Source organism: Hippichthys cyanospilos, chromosome 18 (assembly GCF_059441005.1).
Source record: "Hippichthys cyanospilos isolate Australia breed blue-spotted pipefish chromosome 18, RoL_Hcya_1.0, whole genome shotgun sequence".
In the NCBI taxonomy this organism is placed as follows: domain Eukaryota; kingdom Metazoa; phylum Chordata; class Actinopteri; order Syngnathiformes; family Syngnathidae; genus Hippichthys; species Hippichthys cyanospilos.
This window is the reverse complement of record NC_142386.1, coordinates 1,140,151-1,156,049: the sequence shown is the minus strand read 5'-3', so window position 1 is coordinate 1,156,049 and position 15,899 is coordinate 1,140,151. Positions and strand designations below refer to the sequence as shown.

The window sequence follows — 15,899 nt, the reverse complement described above, 5'->3', positions numbered from 1 at the left end:
CGAGTTAGAAATATTACGTCTTAAGTATTACATTTCTGAAGACTTGCATGGAGTTTAAATGAAATAATTTAAGCCACGAGGAATTTTAGAACATTTTCAGTGACACCGCTATAAAATTACTTAATCCATTCACAAAATACATGAACGATTGGTCAATATACGATACCAGAAAAATATTTGGGTGTGATTCCCCTTATTTAGTTTATTTAAATAGTTAAGATGTTATGATTCGTCTAGTTATTTTGTTCAATGAATTTCCATGCACAATTACTACCTATAAAACAACAGTTTCCATTTATTGTTGTCCATAAAAGAAAACCCTGAGGTCAAGGCTCAGGGAACGGCCAATCACCGCTAACCCGTTGATCACGTGACATTCATAACTTGAGCTGTTATTGGTTGCTGCCTGAGCCTTCAAAACGTAGTTAATTTCAGAATACGTAGTTAAAAACAGAATACCTGGAGAAAACCAAAGCTGACACTGGAAGCCCAGAAGTTTAAACATATACACACATGGCATGAATTACTCCAGATAAATGGGACACCTTGATAATAAAAATATATATTTTATTTAATGCTTCAAGTCAAATTCACAGTGGTTGCATTTTTTTTTACCACAATATGACATTTACATCAGGGCTAATTCGAACGTGAACCCACATTGCTTTGTTTTTGTTCCTGAATTAGATCTGTGTTTCTGTTTTATTTTCTCTCTCACCAACACATTTTATTTCCATTTTTATTCAGTCACATACACTTACTCATTCTAATCAGTTTATCAATATGGTCACAAAGTTCAGTTTGGTCACCTTCCTTTAAAAAAAACAAAACAAAACCTACCTTATATACTTTTCAGGAAAACAAAAACACAGAATGTTTATTATTAATTTCATTTGAGGACTGTTCAATTGGAGCAGCAACATCAGAAGATGATTCAAGCAAAAAATAAGGCCATTATTACGGATCATACGATGGTTATCATTTTAGCTGAGCCATTGGAGACAAATGCACACGCAAAAATTCCAATTATATTTTTCCCATGAAATAAATTATATTGCAGTTGTATCTATTAAGAACACTTACAAAAAATTTACATACATATATATTAGTACATGGAATTACAGTTTACAAAATATAGGTGTGATTTATTTGTGTTTCAGGCTGAATAATGATAAAATATTAACATACATTTGTCATTGTGTCAGCGTTATTCAGAAGTGATGATGGATCTTCTGGAAATTGTTTCTAAATGAATACCGTACAAGTCTTTATGATAAATGTTTCCAGTTACGCTTTTTTCAGAAGCCTTTTATATGGCAGTAGGCCTCCAAACTAGAGAAGAGAATGTAAAGGAACCAGAGTCCAAAGAGAATCAGCGATGTCAGGATTTTGGGGATCCGCGGGCCTCCGAGTTCACCCCCGATCGAGGGCCTCCGGCGGATCATCAGCACTCCCATGGTGAAGAAGGCGAAAATGGTGAAGAGCGTGACCGAGAAGGCCAGTGAGCCAACGTCCACACGAAAAACGTTACCTTTGACTTCCCAATAAATGGCAGCCACAGACCAAGCTACGCCGATACCTAAGAACACATTCACCGCGTTGCTTCCGGTGACATTTCCCACTGATGCGTCCGCATATTGGTCCTGGGTCGCAGCCACTTTGCTAGCGAAGGTATCTGCAAATCAAAAGTTAAGCATCAAAAAGACTAAACGATATCAAACCAAAAATATACAGATGCCATATTTACCAGGAAGCGAAGTCCCTAGGGCGACAAATACCACTGCGGTGACCGTGTCTCTCAAGCCAACGGTGCAGCCGAAATGGGACGCAAGGTCTCCAATAATGGCCGTTAAGATACCAATGACGGATATGGACACGATAAAACACGCCCATCCGTTCCAGTACTGAGTTGGCGGGACAAAAGCGAAGAGAATCTTCCAAAAAATGCACAAAATGTGCATGAAATAGTCAAAGCAGTTGGGCATTGTCTGATCTTGGCCCTCATCATCTCTATCACCTGTTAAAAAAGAAAAAAACAACGTCTACAAAAATACAACATATATACGATATGATATGATAAAAGTCACAGCATTTTGAACGTTGTTAAGAGAAAAACCCTCAATTTTGAGAAAAACACATTTAAAATTTGGCCACGTTCATCTTTCAAAAGTCCACAGCAACCATAAAAACTCAACCTTCTCTGCTGGTTTCCGACCCCAGTTAAGCGGAAGAAAATGAATCACGCACTCCGGATCAATCGTCACCTACCCGGACTGACTGTGACAGCCTCGACGAACTGCTCCCTCCATGAACGTGAGCCGATCACAGTTGCCAGATTAGTATCCTTAAGGAGTTTATCCACAGTGTCCTGCCAGACGAAAAAGATCATTTAGTCCTGAGAATTCTGCATTTGTTTCAAATCAACAAAAAATTCCATTGACAGTTCTGTATTTAATCAACAATATACCGCCACATCATATGAGTAGATGCTAATTATGAGACCCAATGAGTGTAAAAACGCCTGCCTCTTTTACAAAGAGTTATGCAACAGTGCGGTAACAATGAGCCAAACATCGTGCATAATTGATGTAGGTCAACGCTACCGAGCCTATCCAAATGAGCGTTCGGGATTAGCTGTTCCTTCATGATGTCACGTTTACACGGTAGACATGCCACCACACCTCAAAATAGTGTTACAGCTATGTAGACTTTTTAAGACAAAACAAAACATGCTTGACACACAGGAATCAACGTAAAAAGACTTCAGGGGTGCCCAACATAAGATCCACAAGCCAAAAGACATGGATCTCTAATCTGGCCTGCGAAAAAAGTTTCCACTTGTTCGGAAGGGTTTTGGTTTCGTTGATGGGGTCAAGAACCCCGCCCTCCTGCGGGTGTTCATGACTGAGATGGGTTGCACCCCGGATGTTAGCTAGTTAGCTAATCAGCCACGGTACCTGTGCGAATACTGTTCCTGACACCCCTGGTTAAGCGACTTAGCATATTTTCAGATTCATGTCATGCACTAATAAGAAAATATAAAGGTGGATATGCAGCATTTTCTGCATTAGTGTGTGATGAGAAAGTATTTATTCAATGAATTAATTCAATTCCGAAGGCATTTTATTTTTGAAGAGTCCGTACATTTAATCCCAGACACATCTCTATTTTTGTTTTCGGATTCATGTCAGACATTCACAGGGAAAGAAAAGCGTTTTGAGCATTTTCAAAACAGAGACGTTTTGCCACAAAAGCACACTGCTCCAACTGTACCTGGTCAAGTATGCCATTGGGAGTCTGATGCGTGAAAACATGCCAGATTGTTAGTAAATCACAAACAACTTGAGTTTTTTTTTTTGGTTATTTTTTAACTTGTGCTTCATCTTCATTGGATATGTGTTAAAAATGATGAAGAAGACTCTCAAAAGAATAACTGGTAGATATATAAGACATCATTATTTCATCTTTTAACCAAGATTTTTTTAATTGCGTTCATTTCATTCAGGCAAAAATGGGACTTGTTTTCTTGATATTTTAACATTTGGCAAAAAATAAATAAAATAAAATAGATATCCCCTTTGGGGTTTTGATCAATAATTCGCTCATCTATTCTACTATAATGGAAAACACAAATCCAATGAAGTACAGGGAGGGTGAATGATTTTGAAAGTATTGAGCCAGTCACACACCTTAAAGTCGCAGGACTCTTCTATGATGATCTCTAACCTGCTGTGCTCTCCCAGAATGGGCTTGCCCATCTCAGAGATTCTCCGAGCCTCTTCCTCCTCAGGGGTGGGCTGGCCTGTCCAGGATGATGAAGAAACTATTTTGTTTACAGCAGCAGTACCAATTACATCAAGCACGCAAATATTTGCCCTCTTCTCAGATTTTTTTTTGGGCAGTTTTAATTCTGCCAGCCCAGTAAAACTGGATCTTTGAAGGCTATAGCCGTCAATGCGAGTGAATGAGTTTTATGTTGATTTGGGTTCGCTTTGATGATGGTAAACAAAGTATGGTAACTTTGCAAAAGTAACAATGTTTGGCCTAAGTGGAGATTTTCGTGCCAAGCGCATGCAGCATAAAACTCAGTTATGAGTGCTGGCGCCGTTCTCTTCACTCTATGCGCTGTTTTAGAGCAACGCCCTAACTCCGCCTCAAAGTCAGCATCTTAATAAATGCTAATTAGCTCTATTAAACATTTACTTACTATATTATTGATTAGGCATTCGACAATAGCTTCCAAACTGGTGTTGCTTAACAGTAACACGGCATTCTACAAACCAACCAACACATTTATATCTTACCCTGATTAAGCAGTAAAGCTGTAAAAACACAGATGCATATTAAATGAACATTTTTTTCCCCCAATCTGTTGTATGTTAGTATGACAACAAATATATTGAAATCAATCGTATTTCAAAATAATCTCCAGCAAACTATCAAGAATGCACCAAAGACACTAAAGTTAAAAAAGCTGGAGCAAAAATATTCACAGAAGCAATAGTTAATTTGCTTGCGATTTTTTTTAATTGTTGCGGCAACAACAAATGTTTCTCAATTTAAAGAGGCCATAGTGACTAGAAAAGTGAAATCAAACCACCAAAAAATGCTTTTTTTCATGGTTTACTTACCAGAGAGTCCTCGCTTTAGCCATTTAGGCTCCTTGAGCACAATAAAGAAATTTTCCTGTTTTTCATACTCCTCCACATTTATAATATGAACCTTTAAGGTGTGGCTGGAGGCATACAAGACACACAAAACACAGTCAAATTAGTCCCAATAAGTATGCGTGGAAATAACATTTGGAGTGCTTGTACAGTATCTCAACGACTAAAACAGTCAATCAATAAATGTGCCCAATGTGCTTGTGAAAAAAAGATGATGAAGAAGACAAACAGGAAGTTATTGACCTCATAGTAGGTAACAAGCAGCTCCACTTTCCTGTTTGCATTTAGGTCATCTGTAACTGACTTTATCGACAATTTTAAATGTGTGATGTGCATATAACATTATGTCGGTGTTAAAGAGTTGTTAGTGTTTATTGACGTTAAATGTTAATCGCCAGCCTGCTAACGCTAACTGTGGTTGCTAAGAAATTGCATGGACAATTTTGGTCAGTGTCTAAGAATTCCTATGTATAGAATATAATAAATGATAACTCGTTAAATCAAACATCAACGGAAGAGAAAATAAATCACAAATTCACACGCTCACCTGGTCTGTTCATTGGTAAATTCCAGCTCGCCCTTGGCCTGCTCGTAGTCCACCCCGGCTTTGGCACTGCCGTCCTCTGTGTGATATGGTACAGAAACGGTACCCCTGGAGCCTGAGTTCCTCATCACTGTCACCGTCAGTGTGCCCGTGCTCTCACTCACCCGCAAAACCCCCTGACCAAAGGTGAAGATGCCCGCATGGTCATCATCCAAGATAGTGACAGTGGCAACCAGCGGCTCCACTAATCTGCCCTTGGCTGAACATCCTGTCTCAGCATCACCCCCCTCATCTAACCTCAGATTTTGAAGACGGACAAAGAAATGCTCATCCTCTTCAAAGATGTCATCGTCCAGTATTTTCACCTAGGAAAGATTTTTTTGGTGAATAATACCCAAAACCCAAATTGAAATTCCACCCTAAAATGTACCTCGTCAACTTGTGGTATTGGTAATAAATGAAGTACTCTATTACTTTAAACAAGTACGAAAGCATTGGATTACTGTAGCCTTGAAGCCTTGTTTCTATAGCGCTTGTTTAAAAAATAGGGCAATAAATAAACACGGTTGATATGTTTCTAGGATGGGATGAGTTAACGGGGTATTTTTCTCTTTGCTCACCTCGATCTCTTTCCGCGTCTCTCCCGGCTTAAATATCAAGGTTCCTTCATTAAATTCATAATCAGCCCCAGCGTTGGCAGAACCGTTTTCTGTACAGTAGTCCACATAAAAGGTGTTCTGGGCTGCGCCCCCATCAAGGATCACCCAGAGGCTCAAAGTCCCACAATTCTCTGTGCACAGATACTGGGCACTTTCAAAACAAATGTGAGCGCACGTAAGTTTGTCATCCCTCTGAGCTGCTGCACCCGCTCGGCGGGAATGTTCGGCAGCGTGTTTCCTTAGGAGGTTTCCGGCACCGATTAACAAGCGTGTCGCCTGGACGCGGTAAAAAGCTCGACTCTTCTTCTGACGAACCAAAGTGGAGTAGTTGGCCATTTCGATAAGCTGGTCCAGGTTTTTCTCGGGGTGTTTTTCCCTCAGCTCTTTCAGTTTACGAACAACCTATCAACGAAAGGGAATTGTTCATGTGGTTTATAATCAAGACCGATAACCAACGAACATTCGATCGACTAGTTCAGCGATTGTTCGTTGTTAAGGGACGGTAAACAAAATGGATGCTGCACAGAGTGAGCGTCACGTGAAATTAGTGCTGGGCGACACGGCCAAAAAATAAAATCGCGATTTTCTTCAATCGTTCTGGACGACTGGAAGGAATAAACCCACAAACATTTATTTCAAGATTTGATTCATTTAAAAATATTCCGTGGAAAATATTCAGACAAAAATAATGAATACTTGATTGAAGTCAGTTTGAACGTAAACTTATCATAGCTTGTGCTACGAGAGTCCAATTCATTTAGCCATTTTTAGCAGTAAAAAGATCAAATTTAGTCCATAATTAATTTGTAAATAAATTATTTCTCATGTACAATCGACTAAAAAACAAACATCCAATCCCAGGAAGTCAACATTTTAGTTCAAGTGTTTGACTGCCTCAAATGTCTGGTACTAAACGAATGAAGTACTAATGTTTACTAATGATTATTTTTTACCGCTAAAAATTTGTGACGGGGGAATGAAGCTTCATGAAGCAACAAACTATTTTGATTTTTAGCTCAGTCCAACAGGAAAAAAAAAAAAACGTACAAAAAATATGTATTAAGCACAGCCATAAAATCTAGAACGGACAGCAAGGAAAACAAAACTAAACCTCATCGTGTCCTTTGACCAAACGCCTGTCAGCGGCATTGTAAATGTTTTCCTCACCTCAACCTGGTTCTGGTCCATCTCACTCGGCGTTTGTACAGACACCGTCACGCTCGAGGAGTTCCTAGGGCACGAAACGCCATCCGAGTTCTTTCCGTCCGTGATAATATCATGGCCTTTGGATGTCATGTCCCCTTCCATTTCCACCACAATACCGTGTCTTTTGTCGGCACGGTAACGCTTGTGGAGGTATTTGTAGAAGAGCAAGCGGCGGTCGGCGATCCAAGCCAGTAACACACACACGGGAAAGTAAAGCAGTGTCACTGTGGCCTCCCACACCTTGCGATACAGACAGGGTCAGTTTTTGGAATTATTTGCACAGACGTAACAAGCGCCATGAAAAAGAGTGCGGCATCTCACCTCTACGATCCCGGGTGATATGACAGCTAGTATGAGGTAGAGCCAAATGTAAGCAAAGATACTCCAGAAAGATGTGATGAAAAACACTCGCAGGTGTTTGATCTTGCGACACTCTCCGTCGGGTATCACCCACACGCAGATGCCGATAATCACAAACATATTGAAGGCGGCGCTTCCAACAATGGTGCCCGGGCCCAGCTCCCCTGCATCGAAATTATGCCCGCACACCTGTCAGTTTAAAAAAACAAACAAAGATGAATAATAATTGAATTATGATTACAGACTGTAGATGATGTATTGTTCTGAATTCATTTGAGAAGCAATTTTCTAATTTTGTGGAGCATTTTTTCAAGGTTTATCTGAGGGACCTGAAGTTGTTATTATCAACAATAGAGCAATCACATTAGACGATGAATCAAAACCTAATCAGTTATTGAATTAATTGACAGCCATTTTAATAATCGAGTAGTATTTTAGAGCCATTATTTGTATTTGTATAAATTATCCATTATTTTGCGTTGTATACCTCAATGACAGAAAGCAAGATTTCAGGAGCAGAAGAACCCAGAGCCATGAGTGTAAGGTTGGAGACAGTCTCATTCCAGATTCGCACTGAAGTTACTGTTCTCTCTCCATTGGGTTTGGTAATGGTTATTTCTTTCACCTACAACACAGATGCTTGTAATGTTTGTAGATGCCAAAGTGATAGGATTTTCTTAGTGTCAATCAAATATGTCGTCTGATTGTCTGTAGCATGGAGGAGGATCCAAATGAAATGAATGAATAATTGTGAAAATAAGAACAAATATCATATAAATGGAAATAAAAACTGAAAAAGCATAAATACATTAACAAAAAAACATATTCAATTATTTATTTATTTATGTATATCTTTTTTGTTTCCATTTATATTTATTTGTAACGGTTTTTATTTTCCTTTTTTCGCATACTTGAAAGACAAAGTTCCATCTTAAATATTTGGATGCCATATTTTTGTGGACACATGTATCAAGACCAAAAAAAAAAAAAAACATACCTGAGAGGTAATGACTTCGATGGAAGCCATAAAGCGGTCTGCGATGATGGACACTCCCAGGAAAATGTACATGAGGCACAAGAAGTAGATGAGGGCTCTCCCTGCCCTCTCCCCTTGAGGGGGGTTGAGCGGCAACCACACTGGCAACAATATACCAGGTTTACATACGACATGGCCCGCACAAGTCCGTTTGTCAGATCCTGTGACGTTAGTAGCGCGCTGGGGCGGCTGAGGTCCTGATGCAACCTGTGGCTTGAGGGAGGCGCAAGGGTCGGACAGGAGAACAACCAGGAGAAGGAGAACAGGGACTGATGAAAGGCGGAAGGGGACGGGTCCCATATCTCTGAGGGACCTGGGGGTGACTGGGGAGCCGCTGGGTCAGAAGACTTTGCTGCAACCATTACGAAATACAAGTTCATTTGAGAAAAATGCAGAAGTTGAGAAACACTGCCTGACCTGTTTCTACCAGATTTTAGTCAACTTAAAGGGTCTGTGTAAATGAAGATATTCCTTTGTTTTTATACAGTTTTTTACAATTCCATGAATGTTTCAACTGTTCATAAGAAATGAGTCATTCCATATTTTTTTATGTAATTAGAGAAAAAAAATGCTAGGGGTTGTACTAATGCTGGGGGGGAAAGTCGACCAAGCGGGGTAATCAACTAAAAATATCCGCCTGGAAACAAACCGTAGTAATTGTGGTCACCTCTGCATGTGAGAAGAACGGGCTGTTCCTATTGGCCATTGGGACTTGAAACGGATACTTGGGTGTTGCATCTTTGATGGAGCCTGAGCTCTGCCTGGTCATTATACAGTTGTGATTCAGAAACTGCTGCTGCATCACATTTCACTTTCCAAGCACTGCTATGGTTACCAGCACCTCAGACTAAAGACCGCCTTACACCAGAACTTGTTAAACGCTAAGGTTCTAAACAGCTCGCATGCTAAAAGGTTACCTTTTCGCAGGTGAATGGAAAGGCGTGCATTTCTTAACAAAAAAAATATTGGGAGTAGGTCACCGGTGGTAGCCAATGAAAAAGTTAATATTGCAAACCTGGAAAATATTCATACTGATTTTGCAGTATTTTGACCATTTGACAAAGAGATGACACTCAACACCAATCATGGCTCACCTGTTGGTCTTGTGACATTCCTCGAATGAACCACGATTGATTTGTCGTTAAAAAATATTTGATTCAATCCCAAAGATGTAATTGTACGTTAATAGGCAGACCAGACATTCAGTTCCGGGAACTTATTTATATAGTTTGGTGTTTGGCCCAAGGACCGCTAAAAATTGCTAGTAGTACGTGAGTTAATTTCAAACAAAATGTTAACTTTGTACTGCTAAAAGTGCAAAATCTGTTTCTTGATTTAATTTGTCTTCAAATGTCCAATTTTTAAAATGACAATTTCATCAAATTAATTGGATTTTTTGCCCAGCACTACCTTGAACTACATTCTTGTTATAAACTGCAATAGTTGAGATTTTCAAGGTTTACTAGTTGAATTGTGTCTGGTTGGACATGTGTGGTGTCATTTAGGGACAGCTCATATTACTTTACTAGCTCTGACTTGGCCATTATCTGTCCGCGCCGCCGATTAGTGATTGTGTGGTATCATCTTGCACTGATACGTGTACCAGCCCAAAAAGTTAGTGCCTTTGGTACAGTTACTTTGTACCCTAATGTCTGGTTGGAAGTCATCAGGTAGGACACTAGTTTGTGACATTCAGATTGGCATATATAATCGCTTGTCTGTATGTTCGCATTTTTCTCGGTAACATACAAATATCGTAACCCTATGTTCATCAGTTTTTACACCAACCCTTATAAACTTTTTTTGTGAGCTTTTTTGTGAGCTAATAATGTCATTAACTCTTTCAGTGCCAGGGATGAAAATGTTCATGTTTTTAAAATAGTAATAACAATAATAAATAATAAATAAGATTTTTTTTTTTTTTATTGATTGTCGCTGACAGCCTTGACTAATTCTTACCTAATATAAGCTAATTGAGCACTGTAGTGATAACTGTGACCATTGGATGGCAGTGTTTCCACACTCACAACACAGATATTACCGACATGCAATTCAAAGTGAGTAATAGAAATCAACCTTGCATATGATACCACCCACATTTACATGGACATAGCAAACCAATTTTTTGTGCGCTGTGTTGTGTGATACAAATAAATTATTATTTTTATTTATCGATGTCTTTATTTTTAAATCTAGGCACTGGCAATGATTACCACCACGCAACCAGTGTCTCCCACTAACTGCATGTTAACCGATGTTAATAAATGCGGCTTGCCTCCAACTGTCAGATAGTTAGCCAAGATTTAAAGTTAAAAAGTGATCTACTTGTATCCTTTGCAGGACATCATTTTCCATGAAGCATAATCACTGCCAATGTTTAGCAGGGTCAAAGTTTCCCCGATACAAGCATTCCGTTTGTTTATTTAATAGATAAGCGCTTTCGAATGGTTCCGAAAGAATCGAAGTTGGTTTTCCATCTGCTGCGTTACCCCTGTCCTTCAACGTATTCATTACGCTTTGGCGTATAAATTACAACTCTCCATGTTTTTTCAAGGAGGAAAAAGCAACGTAAGCCACGCATAGTGTGTCCACTCTGTCAAAACTGCTATCAATCTGGACAGCGATGCAAGATGGGTTAATCACAAGGCTCACTTTACAGCATGCACTGTACACTTGCTCTTGTTCAGCGATACCTACGCAGTACTTTTGGATGCTGAGATCCATTAACTATAAATTGCATCCTTGAATGCATCCCAAAGGTTAAATCAGCTCTCATTAGAAAGGGATAATCCAAACATTGGTTACTTTAAACATTTTCTCATAAGCTATTAAAAGGTCCACCATTATTTTTTCTTCGCATTGGGTTTGCGGTATAAGAATCAAGAATCTCCGGGGCAGCCATTTCGTAGATTGTTGTCGACTGAAGGTTCTTGTCGCTTTGTTGCGTGACACATTTCTTTTATTTTAAACACTTGACATAGATGTCATAATATTTTTAAAATAATTTTTACCTCTTATTGTGGTAGCTACAACACAGCTCTTTTAAGAAAACATTTGCATATTGTTGCACAATTAATGAAGTTATAAGGACAATAATTCTTTTCATATGCTTATGTAACTAATAGTAGGGTCATATTTAACACATTTATGCTTAATTTATGTGGCAATATTTTTTTTTTAAACAAATTGTTTAGGTAGTATGGAAAATAGTGACATCCAGGCCATTTCGATGCACAAAATTCTTGCGTTGCTCACCTAATCATTACTTGTAAAAATACTGATGAACGTTACTTCGCGTGGTGGCGAACGTTTGTCTGAAAACAACTGCTTGTTTTTATTATTTCAAAATGTTTCAAAAAGCAGCCATTATCCTTTAATATACCGTACACCGCCCGATTGCTGTTCTATATAATATGCAGAGGGGAGAAGGGATTTTAGGCTTACCATGAATAATGCACTATGGAAGAGCAGAAGGATTAGGTCGTGCAACAACCTGTACACGTTGACTCCAAGTAAACAATTCATTTGTTTTCCTTGTCTTTCATAAGACCCCCCCCCCCAAGATGTCTTGATGTGTAACTCAGAGGCCAAGTCCAAAAGACAGGAGGCAGATAGAATGAAAGAGGCTTAATGAGGTGGACAGAAAGGGCTTTTTGACAAGATACTGACAGCCAGAAGACAGCAGCTCCTAAGGTTTCAATTACATGAGATACGGCAACCATGACACCTTAGAAGTTAGCCGTACCATCCACTTTAGCTCGGTAAACACAAACGTTGGCCGTTGGGCATTCCGCGAACGTCCTTTGATCGACTTAGTTTTAGAAGTTCAGCAAATTCTCATCACGTATTTAGTCCATATAAAGACAAATAGTACATCTTGGATAAAAGATGGTGACTTAAATAGAAACACTTGACATTAGCTGGAATTTTTTTTTAGGTTAACCGGCCTAAGGTGAGAATCTTCCAAGCAAGGGGAACACAAAAGTTAATCAGTTAGTGAACTAGTGACCTTTTTTATTTGGCCTGGTTACCGGAATTTCGAGCATAAGCCTGGTTTAAAACAAGTAAATATTAACAAGAGGTGCAAAGGCAGTCAGCATGAAATAACAGTGACTGTTGTATTTTCTTTAAACCATTAGTGTCATCAAGAGGAGTCCAAAAGTCCAACAACTGCTTCACGAAGCGTTTCGAAGCTTCATTTTCACATCACTATTTACTGTACTTACAATATATAACAAAAATATTGTTATTGCATCGGTGCATTATACAGATGTGAAAATTAAAATGCCAGAAATAAACTACATGATAGCCATTTTATCTTGCATGAGAAATTTTTCACAATTAAATCTACCAAAGAGACAACTAGGCTAAGCTAACTTCCTAAAATGGGGTATGAGAAAAGAACTTTAATTTTAGGATTTTGAATCTTTTGACAGGAAGAGTACATTTTTAGTTTCAAATTAAGAACAGATTAATTGGAGAATGAAGCAAATTGTTGCTCAACTCCAAACACAATAAACGCAAGAAAAACATTTTGCAAAAAGCCTGTGAACCACTCAATTAAGCAAGCCCATGAATCATTAGGAGGCTTTCAAATGCTTTTACTAAATCATGGGGATGAAAAGTTTTCAGCGGGGGAGACAAGCACACCGTTTTACTGATTGATCCAAAGGGAAATGTGAGAGAAACGTGAGGTATAGAATAGCCCTTTGTCCCGTGGCACCTGAAATGGCGCGCGTATCATTGCCTGCGCACAATGCTGCAGCATTGGTTTACTTGGCCCGCTGCGGAGGGGAAGGGGGGGGGGGGGGGGGGGGGTGAGCGGCTCTTAGTGGCAGCTTGCATTTCAGGCTAAGCTTTAGTGCTCAGTGTTTTAGCTTTTAGCCTCAGTACATCATGTTTGGTGATTATTCAGAGAATTTGCCCTGAATGAAACCCTAAAGAAGTCTGTTTTGATGTCTTCTGTTGTTATCGGGATAATACAGCACTAGCGTTTTTTTGGGGAACAGGATTTATGGCACAAAGATAAGCAATGGAGCTGCACGGAAAGACGGTCTTGGCGTACATTTTTTTTCAAAGCACTGCTGTGCTGCGCTTTGCAACGATTGAACATTACTTTTATTTCTTCAATTTCAAAAGATCGTAAACGTGTCATATTTTTAGTCATCCTATTTTTGATGTCAGATGACCCAACTTGGTCGACTTTTTTGACCCAGCCCCTCCATCAGAATACCGCATCTTCTATTGCCTTCTATCTGTTATGTACAGTAACTCAGGATTTTAGGAGGCTTCATTAACAACTTAAGTTCAGCTATCATCAGAACATTTCAGTGAATTGTTCAACCCTAATTTCGATAAATAAAAGCAGGATCAAATTGATTTGCAAAGCCGAGCTACTTACTGTCTCACACATGGGCTGTAGTTGTACCAGGATGGATGACACTTTCAGCAACCAAAACATATGGTAAACCTGCACAGTCCAATGAGATAAAAAAGAGCCAGCTTTACAATTCTGACATAAAGAAGATCCACTTTAGAATTACAAAACGAGTAACATATTATTTTAGCATCATACCGAGAGGTGGTTTTTTTTTTTTTTTTAAATCCTGCTCTCATGTAGTTGAATATGATAAGTAGAACAAAATGGAATATAATGTAAGGATGAATTGTCCACCAAGGGCAATATGGGGAACTTTTGGTTAGCTGATCTGCCTCATACGAGTGCGGTTTGGGTTTCAAATCTCAGCTCCTGCCACCTTGTGTGTTCTCCCGATACAGATTTCTTCCACAATCTAAACCAGAGTCAACAAATTTAAGCTAGAGGTGCTGTAAGAAATTTGAAGAATACAGTAGATCGTATGAACTGAATCCCAATCTATTTTGGTGATCTGTGGTTATATTAATAATAGTTACTATTAACTCATGATAGGTTACAAGAAGCACTTCTGTTATTTTTTGCACCACTAGATGGCACTCTTGGTTTAAAGATGTGGAATTTTTAAATATTTCCATGTCACAAACCTTAATCTTTAAAACAAGAGCACAAAGTCACAAGAGAAAAAAAAAGCCACAAGTGCTTCACAAGGCTTAATTTTCCCACTGGTATCATGCAAATAGAAATTCTAATTACCAACAATATTAATATTGTAAGAAAAAAATACAAGAATAAAACAATGGTGTTTTAACAATTTACTGGTGAAGCATGTAATCTGCCCGATCGCAATTTGAATAATTTGTGTTTGGGAAATTGCTCTATACTTACTTCTTGCCCCAAAGTAGCTGGGATAGGTGCCAGTTTACCCGCACACATAAAGATAACAGGAGTCAAAAATTGGTAACATAAATTGTTTAGTAGCATTGAGTATCCAAACCTTAAAAATGTACTCTTTGCAAGGCAGCATTTATGTACAATGTTCCCCTACTATATTGAAGCTTGGTCAGTGGGGTTTCATTCATAATGAAAACATAACTTTTTCTATTACAGCTTTACCTTGCTGTTTTTCTTGTTATGTAAACTCTTTTTAATTTGGACCAGACATAAAACAATGTATTTTGTTCAACAAAAGAAACGAATTTTTAAAAAGATGGGGAAAAGTGAGATCTCTCATTCGCGTTTTACGGTTACCGTGGACATTTTTATGAACCTAACTTCCGCGATAAACGGAGGGATAGTGCACTTTAATTCCTAGTCATACAGTATTGTATTGTACTCCAGAGTAAAACCACAAGGTATATTTATTAACATTGTGACAAAGCACTATTTAAATATAAATAATTACAGTACTGTTTTAAATATTCGGGCTGGTGACGCCGTTAGTCAATGCGAGTTTATGCTTAAGTTATTGTGCTCAATATTTCTCGCCGAACCAACGTGCGTTATTAAATAATCCTACTTTTCCGTCCGTTATGTCGCTTACCTTGTAGTTTATGGCACAGCTCCGTTAAAAGGCGACATTACTTGTAAAAGTATCTCTGTCCTCGAGAGAAAGTCGCCAAGTAAACTCCTGCGACCATCGCATCGGTGATGCGTGGAGAACCCGTGCAGAAGGTCACGTGACGCTCTCAGTCTCCTCCCACATTCACGACGTTGCGGGTGAACATTGTAGAGACTTGGTAATTAAATACAAAGTTTGAACAAAGATTCAAACGAATCCATGTCTTTGTGTTTTGTCTTGCATGATAGTGAAGGTTGTTGAGACAGGAAGCATTGTGGTGAATATCGCATCAAATTAAACATGATTGTTAGACAATATGAATCTAGTATGAAGGAGTAATTTTCGTGTACAGGATGAGCACGGTAGCTGTGGTGTTCTGTACTGACGAGAAAACGAGGCTTCGCTTTGCTTTGTGAAGCAGTTTTCAATATTTTGCATAGAACTCAATGCACATGAACTGAAAACACAGACGTGGAGAAAAAAAATATGAAT

General features: G+C 38.8%; 1 protein-coding gene across 3 annotated transcripts; it reads right to left on the bottom strand.

The window, feature by feature from the left end:
- Positions 1 to 587: 587 nt before the first annotated feature.
- slc8a2a (solute carrier family 8 member 2a) lies at positions 588 to 15,508 on the bottom strand. Of its 3 annotated transcripts, none has more exons than XM_088441218.1 (13): positions 15,390 to 15,508; positions 13,874 to 13,942; positions 8,434 to 8,824; positions 7,924 to 8,061; positions 7,398 to 7,625; positions 7,038 to 7,316; positions 5,832 to 6,272; positions 5,215 to 5,576; positions 4,632 to 4,735; positions 3,690 to 3,823; positions 2,269 to 2,368; positions 1,748 to 2,017; positions 588 to 1,675 (listed from the first exon to the last, which is right to left on the bottom strand). In XM_088441218.1, the coding sequence occupies exons 3-13, from the start codon at positions 8,770 to 8,772 to the stop codon at positions 1,299 to 1,301; spliced, it is 2,772 nt and encodes a 923-aa protein (XP_088297344.1). In that variant the 5' UTR covers positions 8,773 to 8,824; positions 13,874 to 13,942; positions 15,390 to 15,508; the 3' UTR covers positions 588 to 1,298. The 3 variants fall into 3 exon arrangements, with proteins under 3 accessions (XP_088297344.1, XP_088297345.1, XP_088297346.1); XM_088441219.1 differs by having other exon boundaries at positions 3,690 to 3,802; XM_088441220.1 differs by having other exon boundaries at positions 7,038 to 7,217.
- Between the last annotated feature and the right edge of the window lie 391 nt (positions 15,509 to 15,899).

Excerpts from the sequence above, each read along its gene's own strand:
- slc8a2a (XM_088441218.1), bottom strand. The coding sequence starts at position 8,772 with ATGGGACCCGTCCCCTTCCGCCTTTCATCAGTCCCTGTTCTCCTTCTC. Across the intron at positions 7,626-7,923 it reads TCTTGCTTTCTGTCATTGAG|GTGTGCGGGCATAATTTCGA; the intron begins GTATACAACGCA and ends TTAAACTGACAG. Across the intron at positions 1,676-1,747 it reads CCTAGGGACTTCGCTTCCTG|ATACCTTCGCTAGCAAAGTG; the intron begins GTAAATATGGCA and ends TTTGATTTGCAG.